The 25,784-nt window shown below is 41.5% G+C and overlaps 3 protein-coding genes across 4 annotated transcripts; 2 read left to right on the top strand and 1 right to left on the bottom strand.

The window, feature by feature from the left end:
- The first annotated feature begins 49 nt into the window (after nt 1–49).
- Nucleotides 50–4,832, top strand: LOC122870421. Its single transcript, XM_044184592.1, has 18 exons — nt 50–210; nt 301–356; nt 437–526; nt 831–955; nt 1,026–1,166; nt 1,236–1,304; nt 1,385–1,555; nt 1,632–1,728; nt 1,816–2,024; nt 2,516–2,875; nt 2,953–3,073; nt 3,153–3,358; nt 3,484–3,598; nt 3,679–3,851; nt 3,965–4,044; nt 4,281–4,399; nt 4,484–4,645; nt 4,733–4,832. The coding sequence occupies exons 1-18, from the start codon at nt 188–190 to the stop codon at nt 4,777–4,779; spliced, it is 2,364 nt and encodes a 787-aa protein (XP_044040527.1). The 5' UTR covers nt 50–187; the 3' UTR covers nt 4,780–4,832.
- A 778-nt stretch (nt 4,833–5,610) lies between these two features.
- Nucleotides 5,611–9,463, top strand: LOC122870422. 2 transcript variants are annotated; one of them, XM_044184594.1, is made up of 4 exons: nt 5,611–6,433; nt 6,570–6,681; nt 6,763–6,851; nt 7,853–9,463. In XM_044184594.1, exons 1-4 carry the CDS (start codon nt 6,407–6,409, stop codon nt 8,759–8,761), a joined length of 1,137 nt encoding a protein of 378 aa, XP_044040529.1. In that variant the 5' UTR covers nt 5,611–6,406; the 3' UTR covers nt 8,762–9,463. The 2 variants fall into 2 exon arrangements, with proteins under 2 accessions (XP_044040529.1, XP_044040528.1); XM_044184593.1 differs by having other exon boundaries at nt 5,612–6,681.
- Nucleotides 9,040–25,375, bottom strand: arhgef15b (Rho guanine nucleotide exchange factor 15b). The gene is made up of 16 exons (XM_044184591.1): nt 25,038–25,375; nt 20,268–20,801; nt 17,601–18,593; nt 17,433–17,487; nt 16,966–17,018; nt 15,725–16,017; nt 14,907–15,067; nt 14,502–14,654; nt 14,244–14,373; nt 13,154–13,228; nt 12,734–12,826; nt 12,477–12,631; nt 11,152–11,319; nt 10,825–10,910; nt 10,622–10,723; nt 9,040–10,139 (listed from the first exon to the last, which is right to left on the bottom strand). The coding sequence occupies exons 2-16, from the start codon at nt 20,698–20,700 to the stop codon at nt 9,970–9,972; spliced, it is 3,120 nt and encodes a 1,039-aa protein (XP_044040526.1). The 5' UTR covers nt 20,701–20,801; nt 25,038–25,375; the 3' UTR covers nt 9,040–9,969.
- Nucleotides 25,376–25,784: the final 409 nt, after the last annotated feature.

The following is a 25,784-nucleotide window of genomic DNA, read 5'->3' as shown; positions in this document are numbered from 1 at the left end:
TGAGGTTAGAGTTTCCCTCCTTTCAACCTCATGGGTCAAGAAACGGACCATAAAAGCTGGTGTAGCAGAAGACACCAGTTAGACCAGGGTGTATCAAGTAAGTGGGTCACATTAGTGTGGGTTGCTTAGTAAGTGTAGTTTGCTAGTACCTAGGCTAGCTTTAGACACTTCCAACATACCAGTAGCTATGGCTTTTGGGTTTTGCCTTGGGTAAGTTGTTTTAGTGGCCACTTACAGGCTATTAAGTTTTATTTGTGCTGACAGTTTTGCATGCAAGAGACACATGCATTTGTCTTTCAGTGTGGCCTTACTCCTGTCTGTGTGGTCAACTGGAAAATGTGCTGGTATTCCCAATGGTAATTAAAATATTGGCTCATTGCCCTACAATAATTAATAGGATGTCCATGTTTTGACCTTAACTTGTTTGTGCATACAGGAGTTCTTCACATGGAGTGTCATGATCGTTACTTCATGATAGCTGTTAATATCTCCGTTGCTGGGGAGGATCCTTACTTTGAGGCTGTTGGTAAGTCCTGCACAACTTCATCAGGATGTTATGTCATCACTACCTAAAACAGGGCTAGGCCAACATGTTGAGGATTAAAGTATTCTAGTTAATGTGGTCTAATTTTATCCAGTTATATTTCATGTAATTCCACTCAGTAGTGCCCCTTCAATCAAGCATCTAATCAATGAAATCACCCTTTTGTAGTCTCTAGAAACTCCACTCTTGAAATCAAATTACTTGTTAGTGAGCTATTTTTCTACTCAGTTCAGTTGTTTCAAAAACAGGTTTGGCGTAATTACTGAACTGCATATTTCTCTTCCAGACAAGACCGGTGTGTACCCCATCACTAAGCAGTATGCAGCAGAGTGTGGCTACAGTCTCAATATTCTCCCTCTACCGGGCCATGTGGAGCTCAGAGCTTCTTACTTCAGCTGTCATACAGACAAAGTATGTACAAATGATTTATATCTATCGCTCTCAGTCAAACTCACTCACATCTTTTTATGGGCTCTTTCAGAATGATGACGTGTTCACATTCAATTTCAACTTGAATGCAACACATGAAGGAAAGGAGGTCACCTATGCCTTGAACAAGACGTGTTCTCCCACACTCCCCTGGTCTCCCAGAGAGATCACCTGTGAGGTCAACTACATGGAAGTAAGCGTGGGTACATCTTGGATTATTTCCCTTTTTATGGAAGGGTTTGAAATAATTATTTCTTTCCAGGTGTCTGTGAGGAACGAAGTCACCTGTCCATCTGTGATGAAGAGAGATGACTGGAATGCCCTCAAACCTGTAGGTTTCAAATCACTGAATTTCTCACTTAGTGCAGTTAAGAGCCTTTAAAAAAAAAAAAGCTTGTAATCTCTTTCCAGGCACGTAGCTCCACCACTTCAGATTGGCAGGTGATGTTTCAGAGAGCGGATGAGCAGTTGCCGTACATGAACCTGTCAGAAGCTCGTAAGCAGGGTTATGTGTTCCAGTTGACAGATGGAAGGCTTGTATTTCGTACACCGTATGGACAACCTGACTCACTCAGCACTGAGGTAAACAGGATGCAGAATGTCTGTCCTGTAAAGCTTAGTCCAAAGCATGTTTTGATTTTTGAGTCGCTCTCTCCAGGTGAATGGTGTTCCAGTAGAGGTGATCCATGCGACTCTGTTCTCCAGACAAAACTGGGTCGTCGTCATGGTCGACCTGGTGGCTGCTTGCTCAATGCGTCAGTATTACAATCTCTAACTTTCTGCACTGTAGTTAACATTTCACTTAACAATTTACAGCTTACGTTGCAATATTACTTCAACAGATGAAGGATCATATGATGACAGCGGCTACATGGTGTGGGAGGCTCCAGAGGTGCTGTACCCCAGTCTTGACAGCACAAAGATCAATATTGGACTAAATGGTGAACTTATGGAGCAGCCAGTTGCAGAGGAGAGAGGCTATATTGTGGAGTTGCACAACTCCACAGTTGAGATCAGCATCCCCTATAATGCTGAAGGAGGATACAGGAAGGTCAGATGGCACAAAGCAAAAAGATCTTTCAAATCAGATGGTGACTAGGATTGGTAGCCTAAAGAATAATCATACATTCATGGTCCACAAATTGAGACAAAACAAACTCAGATTATCTGACTGTAAAATAACTTGGCCAATGAATTAAAACTGAAGACTTGGCCAAAACTGCAAGACTGTTAAATTGTGTACACAAGAAAGCTTGACTTGCCAAATGTGGTTTCTATAGGAGTCAAACTACACAAGTTTGATATGTTATGACTCCTATGTAGGATAGCCAATGTAGAGTTTTGCCAATTGTAGCTTTAATATAAGTTGCAAACTTATGCAGCTGACACATTTCCTGTTAAATAATTTTCCTTTTAACAAAGCACAAGGATGATCACAGGTGTGTGGACCAATAAGTATATGGTGCAAGACTATTCATCTAGCAGCATATCTGACTTATTTGGTATGCTTTACCTGAAAGTATTCCTTAAACTGTGTTGCAGAGCTTTGTGACTGGCGATCTCTACGAGTTTTATGTCTTTCATCTGTACTTGGAACAAATCCTGCTGGATGAGGATCATGTGGAGACCAGGCTCAGATTTCACAGGACGCTGGCCACTCCCCTGCTGCCACACCCTATTTTTACTGCAAACCAAACAGTTCTTGAGGAGCGCATGTTCACGGTCTACCTCGGAGATGTCCCTGAAGACATCTCTTTGATTGCTGTTAATTTGAATGGACAAGAATTTACAGTGCCATCTACAAATGTAAGCAGCCACACAATCACAGAAGTTGTTCATCCCAACAACACTCATGGCTACACTCTGAAGGTGCCTTTTGGTGACCCAGTTGTCATACAGCAGGTGAGAAGTCTATTTGTTTTTTGTTTTGTTTGTTTTGTTTCTTGCATCTGTCTGAACGGTCATTGTATTGTCTCTAGTTCTTTAAAGAAGATGCAGTTCTTCAGTATAGTTTGGACATCAACTACACACTGACAGTTCTGCCTGAAAATGAGCCTTTTTACCACCTGGCATCTATTGCTGCATTGTTTACAGATGTCTGTAAGTCAAAACTTTAAAAATGTAAATAATTGCCGTTGCTGTTAGTGAGGAGAGTAACCCCACTGTCTTGCGTTGACAGCTCCTCCAGCCTTTGAGGCTATCTGTTCCGAGTCTGGGATCAGCTTCAAACTGGACCACCGGCCTTTTGACTACCTGTGGGAGATCCGCATCGGCTCAGACCTGCTGACATCAGAGCTGGCAGCCCAGCGCGGTTACATCATGAGCAATGACAGCCAGAGTTTGCTGCTCAACGTGCCGCTCTTTACTCATGGCTACGAGTACAAGGTGAGATGAAGAAATGACGTAGTGGAAGCATCAACTCCTGTGTTTACGGTACCAGTTGCCATGCAGATGGAGACCAATGACTGACCTGCATGTGTGTGTTTTTTTTTTGTTTTTTTTTTTAATAGAACTTTACTTTGAAGGGCTTCTTTGGCACGTTTGAGATCCTTGTGCAGGATCATGAAACAGAGGTCCAGAGTTCAACTGTCAAGACTTGTCCGTTCTCTACTACTGAACTCATTGGTAAGTACTTCTTGCTGTGTGGGTGGTTTTGGGGAAATTACATGTAGATGATGCACGTCTTTAAAAATGCTTTTCTCTAGTGTGTTCGACTGATGGGAGGATGACTGTGGTGGCTGATTTGTCTCTGGCCGTCCCAAGTGGAGGAGTTCCTGCTCAAACCAACCTTTTAGACGAATACTGTGGACCCCAAGAGGCAGATGACACCAGGGCGCTCTTCTCTCTTCCGCTTAACAGCTGTGGATCCATAGTAAAGGTACTTCTGCTTATTAATGTAAAACTAACATGACACTGGCAACAAACCATGAATCAGTTCCTAATTGTTTCATATCAATTTGTCACTATTTGCAACTTTTTTCTCCCCTTCAGCTTGGCAAGGAGTATGTGACCTATGAAAATGAGATTTTCTACAGCAAGGAGTCAGTCAACATGACTGATGCTACTGAGAGGTGTGTATCTCATCCTTGTATTTAGCATCAGCAGTATAGAACAATTTTAAAATATGGCTTATAATGCTTGTGTTATACATTAATAACACTTATGTCTAAGTACAACTACATCGGTGTTAATGTATTCAACATTTCTATACTTAATTATAAATGATTGTTGCATAATTATTTGCCACCTCAGCACCAGTCTTCTAGTACTATACATCATTTCTTTAAGTTGTCGTCTTGTCTTGCAGGGTGACCATGCAGTGCACGTATCCTCTGGCTGCCCTCAAGCGCCTCTTCTCAATGTATAGGTTTGAGTCTGACACAGTTGGCGTCGGCAGGATCATCCACACTACGCAGCCCAGAGCAGGTTATTGCACCTACTGGCCCATCATGACCACTTTTCACTTGGCAAATTGAATTTTGAGCATTTCTGCTGTCTTGTGCACTGTAGGTCTGCAGAGTACCACAATCAAGCCCACTACTGCACTTAAAACCACACCTGCTACCAAAAGACTATCGAGACTACCTGTCTCATTCCTGCCGGCCATCCAGCCGCCTGCTCGCTACATCAGAGTTTCTAGATTTCATAATCTGATCAGTGGAATGATCAAAAGTAAGACCTTTTTTAAACATTTTAAAGAATCGGATGTATTAGGTAAGGTCTCAGGGTATTAAACTTTGTTTTGACATCTTTTCACAGGAGCAGAAGAATTCTCACAAGTTGAATTTGATGCTTCCCAAATCTGAAGGCAGATTTATTTATTTTTTAAACAGAATTTAATAAAGGCTATTTCTTAAAAGTGCTGTCTTTGTCTATTGTATAGACTTGTCAAACACCCACTATACAAATTGTAATGTGGACACTGGCAATTAACACTTGACGTGGAGACAACGAACTGCCTGTTTTAGGGTTGAAAGGGTGTTAGATTTGGGCGAAAGTAACTTTACAGTAAGATTTGTACATATTAAAGGCCTCCTGTGAGGAGGGACCTGTTACTATGGAAACACTTAAAGTTGAAGGAAAGTCCTGAAACATTACAACTAATCAACTACAAGGGCTTGAGTACCTACCCTGACATTTACTTGAGTAAATGTACTCATTTAAATGCTTGTAGTGGACTTGTGTATTTTTATGCTACTATTACTTCACTACATTTCAGAGGGGAAATGTCCTTTTGACTCCTACATTATCTGGCAGTTAGTTACTCTGCGGATTAAGGTTTTATATTAAAACATGATCACACGTGTTAGTTAAAATTGGCTCCATCTCTACTAGATGTAATTTTTTAAGTTATTAAATAGTTATAAAATTATAATCTGGCACTTACAAATTTTCTATATTTCTTCCCAACTCCTCCCATTGTGGTGGAATGTAAATGTACAAATTTGACATACTTTATTTTCTCTTCATACCACTTTATACTTCTATATTTCTAGGAAATATTGTACATTTTACTTCACTATTTGACAGCTTCCATTAGTTATTTAACTAAGACTTTTGCTTACAAAATAAAGAGCTTAGGAAATATGATGCTTTGTTATGAACTACACCAGTTTTACAAAGACAGCTGACACAATTAGTTTAACAGAAAATGAATCTGCAACTATTCAGATCATAGCCATTTTTATTGCAAAAAACGTTCCATGGATCCTGCGTCACAAATGTAAATATTTTCTGCTTTGCCTTTTAATTGACAATTCAAAATGTATTAATTTTGAGATTTGGACTGTTGGTTGGACAAAACAAGCATTGTGAAGGTGTCATTGTGACTGCATTTCTCACTTAATCAGCAAATGAATCATAATTAAAATAATACAAAATAGTTCAAAATAAGCTCCACCTCAACAGTAAAATCACTTTACATTAATGCATGACTAATAATCTAATGTCACAGGGGACATTTTACTGCATTGAGTACTTTTAATACTTTAAGTACATTTCCCTGATTATGCTTTTATGTAGCATTTTCAGTGCAGGGCTTTTACCTGCAACGGAGTATTTTCAGTGTAGTGTTAATACTTTTACTAAAGTAAAAGGTCTGAATACTTGCTCCACCTCTGTGCAAATGTCTTCCTCATGTCCTGCAGTCAGAGTAGAAAGTTACATTATATAAATATGACTTGACAGTCTGTGACATAAAGCTGACTAAATGTTTTGTATATTAAAAAAAAATCGAAAACCTTTATTAGTTTTCATAAATACTAATCAGTCGCGGTCGCTTAAGTCAACCAGCAGGGGGCGCTAGGTAGCTGCTGGCGCAGACATGTTTATTTTTGACTTTTACTTTCTATTTGCACCACCATGTAAGGTAACTAACGCTAGATGCCACTTTTGACAATCTTCGAGCTACAGAATTGAACAGAAAAGTCAGCCATGAGCTACAATGAAGGACATTGTGTCGTGAGTTTTCGATCACTTCCGTTCTCTACCCCAAAAATTTACTTTGACGACAAAAGGTGTAAAAAAAAAAAAAAAAAAAAAGCAGACTGTGCACGGTGTTTTTATGAGCTTCCATATCCCCCATGTTTCTCCTCAGAGGTCCAGGCAGCCAGTCCTGCCTCCTTTCTCCAACAGGACCCTGCACCACCCCTCTCTCCTTCCTCTCTACATGGCTGCACACCCTCACGCGGACTGCAACAACCAAACAGGTGAGTCCATTTCACCCACATCTGTCTCAAAGCTTCACCCAGCTGTGCGACCTCACTGACAAATCACTGTCTTCCCTCCAGTCCATCCCATCATCCCAGCAGAGTTTTTCTACACCGACCCCACCATGAGCTGTGGGAGGAGGATCCCCAACATAGTGAGCCAGTTGAGGGTGAGTGTTCACAGTGCTATATAAAAATAAACTGGTTACCATGGATACCTTTATACAGCCATTCATACCCCCAACAACCAGGGGATTTAGTGCCTGGGTGACAGAATAAACACACTTTCATGGACTTGAATGTTTTAGAGGTGATAGATTATTACATTTTGGGTGGGAATTTTAAAACAAAGTTTTGGAAATACAGCAGTTAAATTTAGGCACCTGTCAAGACCGCATTAAAGAGAAGTTATTTTCAAGACCAGCATGTGTCATGACTAGCATGTAGAGCTCTCTGTGCAGTGGATGAGTGAATTAAAGTATGTGACAGTCATTTCTCAAATCAAACATTTATCAAAATGTCCCCAGATTGTGAGGATGTATTGAGCACAGGTTGAGGTGATGAAGGGGGGTCCAGCCAGTCCTCTGTGCTCTTTGGGTGGTGGTGGTTGTAGAGGGTAGAGCTTATGGAGGGGCTCAGACAGACGAGGACATTTAATAAGATTGGCTCAGTCCCGTCAGACAGACCTAAGACCCTGACCAGGGGGCTGGAAAGAAATTGAGACCAAGGGAAAAGGAGGGGGCACTTTGTTTTTGCAGTCGAGACGTAGCATCAGCCATATACCGTTTTTACTTTAGGGAAAGCTATCAAAGACCTGTGATGATTGTATTTCATGAACGCACCAATAATTCTGGACAGCAGCACAGAAAAGGAAAGCACATAAAACTGAAAATGAGGAGCAGGGATGGTAACGACTGGGAGCTGTATAGAAATAATGGAAAATGTTATTCCTGTGAAATAAATATTGCAAACTAGAGTTGTTTGAGTTTGAAATGTCATTATGTTGGTCATTTAGAAATGACTGGTGTGTGTGAAGCTGCACAAGGCAACACTATTTGCAAGTGTATCCATCTTATTAGCCTCAATCAAATACTGAGGTTCCAACTGAGCCCCAACAGCCCCATTAACATCTGTATTAAAACCTCTTTCCGCCCTCATTTCTTTCCATCAGGTCTTTGATTGCTTCCAGCTCAACACTCCGCCACCAGTTATGTCGGCCTGCCTGGCCCCACCAACACGCCCAGACCCATTTAGATCTGGACCACACCCCACCAGGGATCTGGGCAGCCCCACCTTGACAATAAATACCCTCCACCCTCCGGTGCAGCCGAGTCAGGTCATCCTCCAGCTTACCCAGGAGGAGGACCAGGCCATTACTAACCTCCTGAAACTGCACCACCAAGAGCCTATACAGAGGGTTGAGACCCTTACTGCTCCACAAATGGACTTGAACCCCATCCCGTTCCTTAGTCACCCTGAACCTATGGAAGTATACAAGCCCTTTTGTAGTGATGTGCAGCATCCGAGGGGGGCCAGTTTGCAAGATCAGCTGCAGCAGGGAAGATGTTGGTCAGATAGGGAGCTTGAGGCAGCTAACACCCTCTCGAGTCACTTTAGTCTGATGGAGAAGGAAAAAATCCGGGGCCAAAACCACAATAAATCAGCAGCAACACTCCCTGATCCTCTGCCATACAGGCGTCATGAGGATTCATCAATAAACACTGAAACCCAACAAGGATCTGAGACTTTGCCTGCATTAATAACTACTGATCGTACCCAAAACGACATTGGCTACATCAGCTTTACTTGTGTCAGTGAACATGGAGAGCCAGGCTGCGGGGATTTAGGGTTTGTGGAGGGAAGGAGTGCTGATGATGTTCACCTGCCAATTGGTGAGGAATACTTGGCATCGTCTTTACCCCCGAGGCTGCCTTCACGGTCCTCAGAGGCAGAGAGCAGATCGAGTGTCTCTGGAGATTTTTCAGAGGTGAAGGAACGGACGCTCTCAGACTGTGAGGGAGATGCTGTGCATGTGCTCCTGAGCCTCGGAGACATGGGAGCGCTGGCTATCGTGCAGTGATTATCTTAACCCAAGGGTCTTCTTGTCCCTGGGTGTGTTTTTAAAGGCTACCTCTTTCTCATTATGGCAACAACTAGTTGAAGGTTCTTTGCACTAGTTTCAACTTGAATGACTACACAAATATACCCCAAATCCCCTTATTTTTCTAGGTTGTGAATTTTAGTTCCCATTTGAACACTCTACCATTTGAGTTATTGCACATTTGCCTTGTAATTTTACTGTATCAATAAAAAAGATCAGCAGTTGAGCCCCTGTTACTGAGAAACAAACACCTAGCCTAAAAGACACATTTTTATTAAAAGCACTACCACAGTTTTGAAGTAAAGAATCCCCCCACTCACTATTTACAGCATATTGTACATTTACCGCATATCCACAAATGATATCTTGTCTTCGCAGGGGGAGCTACAGTATTATTCCATAATGCCTAGTAACACAAGCTAACAGGCTAGTGGACAGCACAATGACTGAAACATCATAATGGCAGTACAGATCAGCCCACATTTACATGCATTTTCAAAGCTCTTGTGCTTGATATAATCCTGATATGAAGTGTTTGATTGTAGTTGTGTGTTTTGAGTTTATTCAAAGCCACTTCCTGATTGGATTTCTTTACAGGTTTGTCTTGTGAGATAAAGTCACGTTTTTTTTTAATTTGTTTGTTATACAAGAGTCTTGTCATAAAACGTGTCGTAACCTGTATTCAGGCCAGATTCAACTTGTTTGTGTGTGTGACAACTATGATGCAAGAGGAATTTCCAGGAACACCCAGCTCTTTTCTTTGTAGTAGGTCTGACATTTGTACAATCTGGTCGAGCAACGGCTAGAATGATTGGCATTTCAGATCCGCAGTTTCACAGCAGTGCACGTGGAGATGTCAATGCAGGGCTACATGCTCACAAGAAGAGGTAAACTCTGCTGTAAGACGCTGATCTCTTTTATTGAATGCATACGTGCACATTCAGCGTAGGCAGTAAATGATCTACCTCAAGCTCCCAGCTGCTTAAGTGCACACTCACATACTCCAGTAGTAGCAGGTCTGTTACGATGTCTCATGATCCTTCTACTTTTATCTTTAATTTCCTGGTTGTTAGAAACTGACACTTCAGCTAATACAACCCGTGAATAATCTTTGTTCACTTCTGAACAGTCTCCATTTATCATCCTTTTAAAAATGCTTGAATGTAAGCATCCTTGATCCGTCGATCCTAACATATGGTGTTGGTCTTGCTGTTGGCGACCATGCTCGCAGCCTGCATGACTCTGTAGCGCTCTCTGAGGTTTCGCCGCCTCACATGCTCATTGGTGATCTCTATGACGTTGCCCACGGGGAACCAGCCCTTTTGACCGTCGGACAGGCGGATTCCTTCATAACAGCCTGGGAAAAGAGGGGGAAATGGGGGGGAGAGACAAACAAGGGAAGATTGGAGGTGTCTGTATCGTTCATGCAAGAAAGTCAAAAGAAATCAATAAACTGCTAAGGTGGAGGAGGTTGAGGATTGAGGCAGTTATGCGGATCAGGGTGTATAAACAAGCAAAGGAAGGGGCATGTTAATGATGCAATGTCATGTCCGTACATTTGACTTCTTTGATAGGAAACCTGTCTGAAACCTTCTTAGTCTGTCTAGAGCCACAGACACTGACAATGCCAAAAATAGATGAACGGAAAAATGACTAATTTGACGCAAGCACAGATTGATATCACTTTTTTAGCCACAGTAAGTCTCTGTAAAAGAGGAAATGTTTCCTGTATGTGATCATCTTTTCTAACCTTATTTTACATTTAAAGGCCAGCTTGTCTCCACGACAGTCTGATACATAAATTAACTCTTTGGTCCGGGACACCCTCCACGGTCTTACCCTCGGTTTTGCGGATGACGTTGATGATCTCAGTGGGCTCCAGGGTGAGCTCGTCTGCCTGCTGGGCAATGTACTGCTCCACACACTGCACCTGAGGACAATCTGACACGCATGCACATAACCGTGAGAAAACATGGATATGAAACACACACAACCACATACTGTAGTATCAATTTGTGTGCATCGTGTGTGTGTATCCATACCCCAGTCCTCATAAATCACTTCATCTTCATCTCTGTCTTGGTTGGTGGGGTTGGGGAAAGCTGCCATCCACCTGTGCATATCTGACCTGTTGACAGAAACAGTTAGCATAATAAGGAAACAGGGGCTCATATTCGTGACAAGTCTCAAAATTCCTAATGTTATGACACAACATGTCCATGCCTGTGAAGCCTTGTTGCATGTTGCAACATGAGGGTTGTATTTTGCAAATTGAAAAATCTTTAAGAGTCGTGGATGAAGAATGCCCCTTTTGTGTTTAATTATATGACGGCAAAGTTTGTAGCTTGTAGTCATGCAGAGCAACTCACTGCGAGGGAGCTTTGATCAGCCTCTCCATCATGCGTCCCTGGTGGTTTTCCAGCAGGGTGAGGTTGAAGCAGTGCTCGTAGGGGCCGACGCTGCTCCCACCTTCATCTATTGGCTGCACCTGCACCAGAGAGCGATGGGCGTGGTCGAGTACCACAAAACGCTCCGCGCTGCTCAAGAAACATAAGGGTGAGTTGTTTTTATGGATAATGGAATATGGAATTATCAGGCTTAAACAAGAGTTGTAACTGCATATCATCTGCATAGTTAGAAATACTGGAGCATGTACATTTTTATGTATTGAGTTGTACTTTGTTTAATATGCATTTTGTATGCCATTGTTTTGTATTTCATATCTATGTGGCAACAATAGCATATTTGAAATCTTCCTCTATTCCTCTCAGTTCTCTTTTAACACTACCTCCTGCTACATTTGAGGAAGTTTGGAGTCATTTCACTAGTGATGACATACTGTTAAAGACTCATGATTGCTTTTGTGGTCAGTGGACACATTCCTCATTGTTAAAGTGGCATTATGACACCTTATCAAAACAATCAAAGTGGAGATATTTTCTCTCCACAATTTCCCATAACTTAGTAATACCATTATTATTAACAAGGTTAATGACAAACCATACTTTATGATCTTGTAAAATGCACTGCATAAGTCTGGAAGAGCACCTATCCTGAAGCTAATACATAACCTCAGTTTACAGAATAATTTACAGGGGACAGTGGCATTTCTACATCTATTGTTTTTGAACAGCTGTTCGAACAAGGTTTACTAGCACTTTACTAGCAGTTGTGTAGTTGTTGGCAGTTGGGTGCACTATTGATTCAACTCTGTCTCAAATTATTATATTATTGTATTGTATGTAGGCCATTGTGGTGTAAGAAATGTTTGGCACAGCCTGACTTCTGCAGGAATTTAAGAGGAATGTGACCTCAAGTATTAACAAGAGTCACTGTGAGGCTGTTCTTTCAGCTAAATGCTAATGTCAGCATGCTAACATGCTCACATTGACGATGCTAACATGCCAGTGTTTAACAGGTGGAATGTTTATACCATGTTCACCATCTTAGTTTAGCATGTTAGCATGCTCACATTCGCTAATTAGCACTAAACACAAAGCACAGCTGAGGCTGATGGGAAGGTCATTGGTTTTACAGGTATGTGGTCATAGCCCATTGATATTATTGAAAGTATTTCTCAAAGCTGTCAGGGTTTTTGTCAGATCTCCAAATCAAGGTTTGAAAATGTTGACATTGCTCAGCCCTATTGTGTTTGCTTGTGATTTGTGTTGAATATCAATCAGTTCTGCCTCACCCTTTCTTGGCAGTGATAATGAGCAGATCATTGAAGAGGAAGAAGTAGACGGGGATGAACTTTGCCCTCATGTTGAAGAGAGTTCCCCCTTTGGACATTTCCTGCAGCTCTCCCTTCTTCTCCAAGAATCGTGTCTGGGAGATGATCGGGATGGCCTGGAAAAGACAGAAACATTTATCTGTTTTTCAAAATAAATGTCCAACTAAAATGCTGACAAATAAAAATCACGCACTCATTTATTGTGTGTTTGAGTTTACCTTGAGCTTGTCAAACTCTAGTGTTTGAGACACATGGATCAACTCCTCCACTTGTCTCATCTTTCCCACCTCTGTGTTACACTCGTCAATGATCTTGACGAAAAAAGAGACAAGATTATGAAACATTCTTTTTCTTTCTGTACTTAAAAACCTCATATTCCCTTCAGATGTTATATAAAACTGCCCGTGTCTCACTGGGAGTATCAGGTTCTTTCCTTTAACAAATACCGTTAAATGTCTCCCTGTTTCACACTGCCTTTGTCCTTAGTGATATGTATGACTCACTGTCACTGCGGACCTCGATCAATAGGAAATCAAACAATGGCTGACGTCAAATTTCCAGAGGCATGCAAAGCACTTGAGAGTCAAATTATATGGATTTGTGGGCAGAAGGGAGGGTAAACAGTGAGGGGTGTTTACCTTCGACACCGAAGCCAAAGCCTTGGAGGCCATCTGCTCCTCTTTCGTCTTCTCCTTTGTTCTCTTCAGGATGTTCTGAAACGGCAAACAACAACTTTCTATTTCTGCGACAGACAAACAGCATCAACAGGAGACATTTTTTCAATCTAAATGCAAACAGGGTCATAAGGTTGAGGCAAGGTGTGCCTGTGTGTTTGCTTATTGGTTAAGAGGTAGTGACGAGTTTGAGCGAGGGAGATTACGCTGGAATGAGGACATTCCAGCATAGCTTTCAATGGCTTGCAGCAGGAGAAGAGAAGGGTCAGTTATACCGAATGTACTGTGGCATCCTGCTTGAGGAGCTAATCTAAAGGTTGCGAAAGCTAACTGCATAGCACATACAAGCTATGACCTCCTGAGCTTTTTCCTCACGGGGGAAGAAAAAACAGAAGCAAACAGACACATTTCTATGCCTGCACACTGAGTCAAAACCACAAACATTTAATTTGCAATCTGATAATTTTGTCATTTTTACCTTACAAAGATCTAGTTGGCACCGAAACAATGTCTTTTTAAATAAATCAGTAGTTTAGAGTCAGTGTGCAGGAATGACTTTTTCACTGATGCTGTTTTCCAGCCTTCCAACCTCACGCCTACAAATGATGTGTGTATAATTATGTTCCTGACATTCTGGGAAATATGCTTCTTTGCGAGTTCGATGATACCACTCTCATGCCTCTACGTTAAGTATTAAGCTAGAGCCAGGAGGCAATTAGCTTAGCTTAGCATAAAGACTGGAAGCAGGGGACAAATGCTAGCCTGGCTCCGTCTAAAGTTAAAGATCTTTTTTAATCTGTACACAAACCTATATAAATATAAAAACGACAAGTTGTGGTTTTACGGGGAGCTAATGAGCTGTAACTATTTATTGGCGAACAGCAGTCGGTCACAGAGCCAGGCTAGCTGTTTCCCCTTCCTTCCAGTCTTTATGCTAAGCTAAGCTAAGCTAATTACCTCCTGGCTGTCTATATCAAGCTATTGTACTTATTCTTTACTGTTAAAAGCAGCAATGTGTATGGCAGGATTTTACAATTCCCATGATGCTGCTCACCTCAATGAGCATTTTGATGCGTGTTATTCGCTGGAAGGGCAGCAGCAAGAAGGACATGAAGGGCAGCCGTTGGCATTTAGGTGACTCTTGGAGACGAGTGATGACCGTAGCAAACTGCACGTTGTTCTTCCTGTAGACACATATATATGCACAAATAAATGGTGTGTAACACAGCTGTAATGTTCATATACACCCCCAACTTAATTGTAAGAATGCAGGAACTGGTTCGGATGGAGAAGACTGACTGCTGTTCCATACATGAGCACGGTGTAGGTCTTTTCCTGGTAGATCTGGTTGCGGACGTAGTCGATGTAGGCAGGGAAGTTGTGCTGGGCGTGGTAGTGAATTATGTCACAGATGTCAGGGAAGACAAGGACCGTGAATATGCGGTCCTCTAGGTCTTTCAAGAACCTGTGGAGTCAGACAGCAAAGATTTCACTAAAAACATGAAAGCTTGTTGAACCATAAAGAACTAGACAAAGACTTACAAAGCTTTAATTGGCCATCGCCTGGCCTCAGGTCAGGAAATGACTGATTACATCTTTGCTTTTCCTTCCTATCTCCAGTAGCACCAAGTGACCTTGTGGTAGTTCAAATCATAAATCACCTTGCTATTTCCCTTTTCCTTCATCTCCCTCCATCCTTCCATCTGCCATTTCTCACCTCTCGCTGACCTCTCGGACCCTCAGGATGTTGGAGAAGAGGGTTTTTTTGTCTCTGATGATCAACGCCTCCTCCAGCTCCCGGCTGTCCAGGAAGTGTTCGGTCAGAACTCGCAGCGATCGAAGATAAGAGGCCTCAGATGTCAAAACCTCAAACATACTCTGCCAAAGAGAAGGTGAATAATGTGACACATTTTACACATAAATGAGCTATAAATTAAGACAGAAAAGGGGAATCAACATGGTGTAAAATTAGGCCCCCTTTGTTACTGTAGTTTTCCTGTATATAACATTTACAGCAAAGATTATTTTTATCCTACGAGCAAGAGTACTGGGTTCTTTCTATGTGTGGAAATGGTGGTTTATCAAAATATTACACCACTCACTCAATAAAATGGCTCTTTTTAGGGAGACCCATTGCTGAAGGCACGACTCATATCTAAAGGTTTGAAGGATTTACACAAGTTCAGTAAGAATTATTGTTATTAATGATTGTTATTAATATGAAACCCATTATTATGTCTTAGACTTTTGCTAAGAACAAAAATGCATCACTTCCTGTACTTGTCTCGCCTGATGTTGGAAAGTTAGAAGAGTGACTGTAAAAGCTTTCATGAAGTGGGGATAGAGTGGATCAATATTATATTACAGCAGTGAGTGATACAGTGAGGCAGAGTGGGCCTTAATTTATATAAAAACATCACATTATTACTTTAAAACTTGATACTGCATCTCCTATTTCTCTTCTCCTCGCATCATAGATTTGTCTTTATGTAATCTCTCCTCAGTACATTAGCTTCACCCTCATTAGTCCCTCACCTCCTGGTACTTGCACTGCTCAGAGGTGAGCTGCTCCAGTACCCCTCCCTCCCGAACAGCTGGGAGGTCCTGCCACAGGGTGCTCTGGCATGGTGTGGGTACAGAGGTGCTCCTGGGTGCTCCATTTCCAGTCGCAGTACCAGCCCCAGTTCCAGTACCAGTTCCAGTCCCAGAGCAACGGGCTGTCCAGTCCATAGCGTAGTCCACGCTAGTTTTACTGATGTTACGGCAAACTGTCTGGCGGCGGATCTCCTTGGTGATGACAGTGGCACGGTACGTCTGGTACAGAGGCTCTGAGGGGAAACAAGTCACAAAGGTTCCTAATAGTAGAGCCCACCAGTATACAAGTAACTATACATGTTGTCCCCAACACACGATGCAGACACCTCTTCACCAATCAAAAACGTGATGCATCCTGCTTCCAACTGGATCAGTGAGTTAAAAACTGGATTGTGCACTAAGTTAACAATACATCAACCCTCTGATGTTTAGTCTGTTTTACTTTTTTTTAGCAACATTATTTTGATTTAAATTTTGATATTTTATATTTCTAAGTTAAATGAATGGGCTGAGCAACACAATACTTATATATACAGTATATACATATATATTCTCTGTAGAACTTTCAACAATCACAAAATAACTAAAGGTTCATAAAAGTAGGTTTTATTGAAAAGCTGTTGTATTGAATTACATTAGGTTGTACAAGTGTACCTAATAAACTGGCAAATGGTAAATGATTGTGCCTCCACTAACCCAATCAGTGTAATTTGTTCAGTTTTGTCAAAATAAGACCAGTATAGTCTGAAGCTGTGTCCACTTTCAATACTACACATTAATTCTAAGCCGGTTAAACATAATATTTTCCATCTCTTGGCGCATGTATTGTATCATTTTCTGGTAGTAAAATATGGTAAAGTATGTTGCTTTCTTTGTATACTAATGGTAAAAACAGTATACTCTCACAAATAGTATATAGTACATACTATATACAGTTAGTATGTAGTATGGAATTGGGACACATCAGAGATATTAACTGTAAAGGGCAGATTAAAAGAGTATGAACAGTAAATCAGTGAATTACAGGCAAACGTTATAGCTCAAAATTCACCAAATAATAATCGGTACATGGCTAACATACCAACATACTGACATTGTATCCCGTTAAAAGCATTACTGTGACATTTTCAGTGGCCTGATTTATATTTTTCTGGTTTGCATGTTACAGGTGTCAGCCTTACCATCCTGCAGCCGGGACTCCCAGCTGAACGAGGAGTCCCTCCTGACTGGGCGCCTGAAACAGGAAGTATGGAAAGAGCAGAAGGAGAAAGGGATCAACCAGGGTGATATGAAACCAAACTGTCCAACAAAAGAGTGAATGACACAGCTGATGATTCCTCCATACACATAAGAACATCAATGCTGACTAAAATGATAAGGCTGGTGAAATTATATATTTCTTTGTCAACAAATCCCATAAAAAGACCAAAACCAAAAATGTGTTGGTCCGTCTCTGAGTACTATCCGGCTTCAGTCTGCAGCTCTCAGCTCCAAGCCCATTGGCTCCAACTGAAGCTTTAAATCTTTTAAAAAGTACTATTAGCATAGTAGCATTAATTCATTGATGCTTTTGGTCTTATAGTGTCGGCCTTACCCTTTTAATAATGTAAGTAAAAGGTAAGTGAGGGTGCACAGAGTGATAACTCACAGTTCTTCCACTGTGTTCTCTTTCTCTCCTTCATTCTCTCCATCCTCCCCTCCTTCTAAAGAGACAAGTAAATGGCGTCATCGCTTTTGATTACACAGAAAATTAACAACTTGTGCATCATTCGTAGCTCATCTCAGGCAAAGATAATAACGTTTGTTCAGTACAAACCGTTTTTGGTTGTGAGGGATTGCAGTGAGGCACTGCTGAGCCTCCTGGGATCTGTCTTTGGTGGTGGAGGTGGGGGTCTGTGAGGACTGGTTGAGGGTGAAGTGATGGCCCGCTGGGGGCTCAGCCCTCTTCCAGCGATGCAGCTGGGGGAAGAGGGCCGCAAGGCGCGCCACTCCTCCAGCGTGGGCTGGGGGAGAGGAATGCCAACCTGGTGCACCGACGTGAGGCTGCGGCTGTCCTGATTCACAGGCATCCTCGGCGGGATGGCTGGCGGCACGCTGCCTGGGCTTGAGATGGGTTCTGTGTTCTTCTGAAACTCGGACGTCGGGTCTGAGGAGCTGTAGGACAGTTTAGACTTACGGGCTGGTTTGCGCACTTTGATTAGAGGGATATCCAGTTCCTTACACACAGGTGTGGTCTTAGGAGTGGGGTAAACCACTGGAAGTGTGATCTCGTAAATATTCTCTTCTTCGTCTTGGGTGGGTCTGTGGTGGATTTGTGGTGCCTGAGCATGCTTTGGGGGAACAGGGGGAGACTGAGAGCGAGTGACAGTAAGGGAGGCGAGAACAGAGTGAGGGCCCGGGTCCGATAGTCTCCTGTGACCATCAGCGATTAAAACATCCAAACATTGGTGGAACTTTGACTTTTCTTGTTTCAACACTTCACTCTCATCAACCTCGGAAGTCCTGTCCACCTCATTCTCTGCACTCTCTACCTCCTCACCCTCACAATCCTCCCAATCCACCCCATCCTCCCCATCCTCCACCCTCTGCTTGTCCAAATTAGCCTCATCCTCGTCTCCATCTCCATCCTCCTCCCCACCATCATCCACGTCCACGGGCACCCATATTAGTTTCATGCCCGGCCACTGGATGTGGCACACACAGCTGCAGCTTGGGTCGCAGCTGGGACTGAGAGGCGTGTGTGGACTGTGCTCCGCCTCCGCTTCACCTCCCCCAATCACCTGAATGTCCACCTCTTTTCCATCAGGCGCTGCATCAAAAAGAAGCAACACAGGTGAACTGCTTTGAAATATTTATGAAAAGGGAAGAAAATGAATCAACGTAAGCTTCTCCAACATTTTTTAGATCTTCATAATGTTACTATAGAAGAAAACATTCAGATGCAAGTTCTTCCTTCACATCCCAGCAAGGGGTGTGTTCAAATATTCATGGGATGTTTGGAGCGTTGCATGGGGAAAAAGTCCAATATTGACAAAAGGAAATGGAAGAGGCGGAGGAAAGAGAGAGGAGAGTTAAGATAAAGGTTTAATGCATCAGTGAACAATGTTACGAAAGGCAAAAAAAAAAGTTGAACTCAACATCCAAAATTTTTCATATGAGCCAATACAGATGTCTCTTTAAAAATATAGTTAAATAAAGATGCAAAGAGGATTGAGCTTTTCAGACATGTATTTTGAAGATAATTGCACAGTTGAATTAAGTTCAATTCCATCTCCATAACTTATTTTATTAGATTAGCCAGTCTACAGAAAATTAATCTGCAACTATTTTGATACTGGATTAATAGTTATTTTTCAAGGGGAAAAAAGCTAAACTCTGGATCCAGCTTCTCAAATATGAGGATTTGCTGCTTTTCTCTGTTTTATATCATTTATTTATCATCAGATAAAAAATGCAATTTGAAGACGTTAACTTGAACTCTGGAAAATTGTAATGCAATAAAGTTTTTCACTATTTTTATCAGCACAGAATCTGATGTTCTACTTGAAGGCTTCCTGTTGCTGACAGGGAACCAAAACAAGGAAGTGATATAACTGGGGAGGGAAGAACACAAATCAAGACAGCCAATAAAATGTCACTTCGTTGGGTTCCTCTTTTGTTGAGTCAGGACAAAGCTGAATATCATGACACAGCAAAGGACATCCCGTCAATGAGCTACGGATTAAAACTGAAACAAATCTCCAAAGATTTAATATGCTTTACTTTACGACTGTATTGATCACCAAGCAACGACAACTAGAGGACAAGAAGATGAGGAAGGGGTGATGGATATAAATGCTTGTGCATTTTCTTTTCATACTGCAAGTAAGCACAGTGAGCGTCACTTCCTGCTTACTAGAAGCATGCACACAAATATACTCCATCTCTTACACACACACACACACACACACACTCACTCACAGGTGTTCAGCTCACTGACAGAACCTGTTTATGGCTGTTGGTTCAGATTAGCCAGCGGCACCACAACTGTCTGTTCAATCAATGTACAGACACACACGCATATGCAAGTCTGTACATGCACCTACACACTTTTCACATCAACTAACGAATGTCAAATAATGTGACTACATTAGGACTACCCTGGCCTTAATCTGGGCATATTTTTAAGATTTGTGGTGATCTCATAATAAATACTTTGTCACCGTTTAATTTTATTATTATTATTATTATTCCAAAGGAAAGTTGGTTGACAGCTAGGCATTAAACACACAGGGCACAGGAAAGTACAGATGATAACAGCAATCTATAGTCTATAAAAAAAAGAAAACGTGAAATAAATTAAAAAGTAAAACACAAAAATAAATATGAAAAAGCAGCAGATAAAGCCAAAGGCAGAAACACCTCTACCATTCTGAATAAAAGTGGAAGTTAAAAACCCACATGTTCAGACCCGAGATTAAGACCCAAGTAAAATCCACCGTACCTGATCGACCTCCTTCCACACTGATGCCGTCCACCTCCTCTCCTCCCACACTCTCTTTCTGCTTCTGCAGGATGCGGCTCCTCTTCAGAGGCAGCGGAGGCACCTGCTCTCCCCCTGTCTGAAGCTGCACACTGGCGCGGCTTGGTTTAGGCTTTATGGTAGGCGGCCTTTTGAACCGTTTCCTTGCCGTGAATTTTGCAGTACCATTGGTGGGTTGTTCCTCCGGTTCATTCTGCTTAGACTCCTGTTTTCTAAACTTGTCCACAATGCTCTTGACCTTCCCTCCAGGAAGGCTCGTACTGCTGCCTCTGTCTCCCGGAGGAGGGGAGCTGGTTTGTGAGGACGGTTTTGGAGGGATCTCCGGTCTTAGTTTGGCCTCAGGTTTGAGGGGTGAAGGCGACGTGGGCCGTTGGGATGCTTCCTGGACAGACATGGTAGCTGGAGTCTTCTCTTACGGTGTGTTTTACTCCCAGCCCTGACCAATCAGAGGTCAGGCTTTGAGGCCACAGGTCAAAGTGAGCATGTCATTATCACCTGATGAGTAAAGGGAAAGCAGAAGAAAGTTTATATCAAATGTAATGTCTAAATTATTAAAAGAGTACTTCACAGATTTAGCATTGCAAAGTATCAAAATTGATGCACAGAACCAAAGATATCGTCTTTTTTAATGTCAAAACCTGGCGCCTACATTACCCCAGTCCCCCTTTAACACTCTTTAAGAACTATATAATTGGGTCCATTTGGCCCCAACCTGGGGGTCAGGACCCCCCATGGGGCCCTAAGATTAATCTGAAGGATCACAAGAAAATGAAAGAGATGAGGGGAAAAAAACATACATTTCAGTTTTTTCTGGATACTTTCACCTCCTCAAGTTCCATAAATAAGGCCATAACCTGATATAGAGCCACAAGTAGACTTTGCTTCATGTCATGATTTTATGCCTTTATTAGACAGTAGAGAGCTAACAGGTAATGGGGGAAGAAGAGGAGAAAGAGGGGAATGCAATAAAAGTCCCTGGTCAGACTTGAACTGGAAATGTTACGATTACATAGTGAACACCTTGTTAGTGGTTCTCAACCTTTTTGGCTTGTGACCCCTTTAAAAAGACATGATTCACTATAATTATAGTCATTTTCTGTAGCTGAAATAAACATTTACACAAAGCAAGAAACACGACATAATTCAGTATTTCCATGACAGTATAATCCTAACATGAGACTTTGATCTCTGCGCTACAAATCCCCCACTGTAGTAAGGCTTCAGAGGGAAATGAACTTTGCTCTGTAAGGAGCCCACTCATTTCTAGTGAGAACACAAGAGATCATGTAAAATCAGCTGAGTAGCTGAAGTGTGTTTACTGCACTACAAGGTGACGCAGTGATTTGAAATCCAGCTACGGCTACAGATTTTTCCATTGTAAAGTTTCCTGACATCCTTGTACAACTTCGTAAATAATTTATTAATGACTCACAGCTGAAAAGCATGAGGTTGTTTATTAATTTACTGCTTTAATGGCTGGAATGTGTCAGCAGCATCAGAGCAGGGATGATGATCAAACATAAGGTTTCCATTTCAGAGAAGATAGCAAGAGTCAGCCAATGGAAACTCTGCAAAAACAGACCTCAGATTCTTTTCAAATTTGATATTATTACAGCTTGAACGACTGTGTAAAACAACACAGTGAAGTAGCAAATACAAATGGCGATCCTTCTTTGGTTTGCTGTTAATTAATGTGTAATACCTGTGTAACAAGCTGAAATTTTTTAAACTGTATTATATGTGTCATGACACACTGGTGTAATTCAATAATAGTTAACCACTGTTTCAATACAAATGCACATTTACCATCACCCCACCCTGTCCGCTGTTGCCCTGACAGGTAGTACAGCCTCAAGCAGTAAATCCGCACTGATTAAGTCTTTTAAATTTCAAACACTAAGACATGTCAGGATTCAAAGCACTCTTGTCATTCAAATGGAGAAGTCAAACGTGGCACTTCTTTTAGCCTGTAAGTGTCTATAAAAAGAAACATGATGACAAAGTGAAATTCAATTTCCATTTTGGGCGACCAAATGGCCATGTTGCAGATTCTTCTCACCGTGTTTTTCTTTGTGTGTGTGTGTGTGTGTGTGTGTGTGCGTGCGGGCGTGTGTGACAGCTGGTGCAATACCAGTCATCTTCTGAGTCATGCAGAAAACAGAGCAGAGATCCAGAAGAAGACGTTATCGCGCTGCTTTGTATGACTCAATACATTTAGCATCTAGCAGCATGCATTTAAGATTACACACACGTCCATGAAAGGCTGCAACAAGCAACTATTTTAGTTAATGATTAGGCCTAATTTAGTGATTATGTTTTAGATTAATCACTATTTAAGTAGTTAATAAGTATTTAAAATACATTGGTCACAGAGACCAATAAGCAGCTGGCAGCCACATGAAGTATCAATATTTTAGCCACAACAAGACATTTGAAAACATCATCCTTGGGTCGGGGAGAATATGATTTTTAAACCAACAGGTTAATTGATAGTGAAAATAATGACTAGATGCAGTGCTGTATAGGGCTGCAGGAACTGCGGCCTATTATCAACACATGTTCTTTATCAGATTCTTAAAAACGACACTCCACTGATTTTTACCAATGAAGGTCAGGTAACTCATGCAGAGGACACAGCTTGGGAAAACAGTTGTTAAATGTCTTTTGTGGTTCTGCAAAGAGTTTTCAAGAGTATAAGAAAACAAGATACTATTGGGTTGCATTGTGGGAAATGTAGGATCCAGTGTGTTTGGAGCTTGAATATTGCAGACATAAAGTCAGGATATCTCGGCTTCTGCTTCGATTTTGACCTTTATTTTTAAAATCTGTCCCTCGCTAGTCCCCCAACTTTATACAAGAGCAACACTAAATCAGTGGAGTGCCCCTTTAATGCGACATTGACAAAGTGGGCAAGTGCTTTGTGAAAGATTAGAGGCTGTTCATTTCATGTAAAGTGCGAGCAATTTCATATGAAGTCGTGACTGGACATGACAACATTTTTATGAAATGAATCAACAGTAGTGCCTACTACCAGCAGGTAAACAAAAGCATCACAGATAGAAATCTACTATTTTGGGCTTTCGACTTGACAGAGTCTTTCCCCCGCACAGCTCACTAAAGTCGATAACACAGAACCAGTTGCTGTTTGTTATTGAGAAAGTGCACAAGCTAGTCAGACCAGTTTGGAAGGGATATGCATGCTGCACAGTCAGTGAGCTTATAATAAAGAGACAGACAGGATTTCATGTTTCGGTCTGATGAGAAAATGTTTCTGGGCTGACAAACATCCAAGTATGAAATAATTACAAAATGACAGGGCAGGAATGCATGGCATGAAAACGTCAGGAGGGTAATTAAAAAAAGGTGTCCTTTTATAGCCACGCACCAACAACCTGGACGTCCTTCCGTCTTCTAACACTCACATATTCAAGTTCCACAGTTCTCAGAAACATTTAGAGACATGTTTCAGAATGAAAACTACTTGTTTTATAACATCATCCCGGCGATGTATGTGTGTGGGTGTAATGTAGGTCTTTCCAGGTTTCGGTTTTGGCCCTCTGGTTATTATCATTGTCCACAGGGTGACATATAAACCTCAAATATGAGGGTGTGTTCGCTCACAAAGCACTCAGTGGGGGATAACTCGTTCTGATTGTGCGTTAATGCACTTACAGACCAAATGAGAGACTAGACTTGAGGTTACAATTCCCCCCTGACTGTCTTTCAACCAGCCCCCACCAGACTTCATTTCTCTTTTGTCTCCCTTTGCTCTGTTGACCTGGTTAGTTCAATAGCCACATCCTCCAGTCTACTGGACACCTACACATATTCAGGCTGGGTCACTGGGCCAGTCATTCATTCCAGTAAGTGTATTTGTCCCGGTAAATCCAATACATATCAGATATGGTGTGATCCCTTAAATCAGACCAGCTTGAGAACAGTGCTTAAAGAGGGTGTCCATTAACACAATGCTCTGTGTGTGTGTGTGTGTGTGTGTATGTGTGCTGTACAGTATGCCATCTGCTCTGGAGACTAATGGGTCAGTGTGTATATAAAATGGGTAGTAGGGACTTTAAGAGAGCTACCATACATGTGATGTGTTTGGAAGCTCCACGTTGGACAGGAAGAGGGGACGGAAAAGGTGTGTCGTTAAGGAAAACACTGGCACACACACACACACACACACACACACAAGGGGTGGGAATACAGGAAAGAGTAATAAACATGTAGAGTTGGTCTGGTGACATGTGCGGTACATAGATATGCATATGTATTCTGTTGTTTAGGTCTTATAAGAAGCTGCCAATGGTGGTATAGCCTATTGTATGTTAATATTTATGATAACAAAACGCGTTTCCAAACATAAAAACGAATTAAGTGTCAAGGACAGACTATTCATAAAATATTCAAAATCAAAGTTATATAATTGTCTTATTTGTATCCCGTAATTGCCGAATATACGCTTAGTCCCGCACTGTTACCTACCTACATTAACAAAATGGGAAAATATGTCAAGATATTCAACTACAAGATATTGTGCAGTAATATCGCAAGGGTTAAAATAATTGCTTTTCATTATGACAACGTCACTATAGTCTTATAAAAAAAAACAATGGTTTGCTATAAGGGAACAGGTGCTTACAAACAAAGTCAACCAAACCGCATCTGCTAAACGACCGATAATAATGACTAATCTCACTCAAAACATAAATAATAAAAAAGAAAACTCACCAATGTTATTCAGACATGTCTGGCTCTTTCTCTTCAGTTATTCGGCTCTAGTGTTGGCAGTCCAACATAGTTAGCTTTGGCAAGAAAAAAAGCTTTAGGATAAAATGGGTCCGCGGCGCTGCTACGTTAGTGTAACGTTAACATTACTTTAAACTTAACTCGTCTCGCGGAGAAAAAAAAACGGTCGTTAAATGTACTGTTAAGAAAATTAACGTTAATCCACAACGTTAAAGCGAACCGGTTCAGTTTCTTATTGTTTCTCTGACAGGCTTGTTGTCTGTGCACCCATCATCCCCCTGTTGTTGTCTCCTTTGTTACCAGCAGCATGAATGAGAGGAGAGGACGGGAGGTAGCGGTGCAACACAAATCGCCAAGTCACACACTGTAACGTTTAGAAGTTCCGGTGAGGGATTTCAAAATAAAATCTCAATTTAAACAAGGCGTCATAGATACACGTCGAAAATATGTCACAGCTATTCTGAGCAATTCTCTTCTGCCTCATTGATTGACAAATGTAAGGTATGGGTGTTAAGAATACACGCAAGCAGCACATTTATTTTATAATTTCATAACACTCATAGCTGAAAGGATTTCTTTCATCTATCATGAGGTCAAACTGTTAAACGCTCATGATGAGTTGGCCAGTGATGATTCCTCCATATAAAAATTGAAGAGTGACAATAGGGATGTTACTGTATTTGTTTTAATCATTTAATATACATGCATTTATTTACCTGTTCTTTCTGG

Source organism: Siniperca chuatsi, linkage group LG22 (assembly GCF_020085105.1).
Source record: "Siniperca chuatsi isolate FFG_IHB_CAS linkage group LG22, ASM2008510v1, whole genome shotgun sequence".
NCBI lineage: Eukaryota > Metazoa > Chordata > Actinopteri > Centrarchiformes > Sinipercidae > Siniperca > Siniperca chuatsi.
This window is presented reverse-complemented; position numbering and strand designations above follow the sequence as displayed.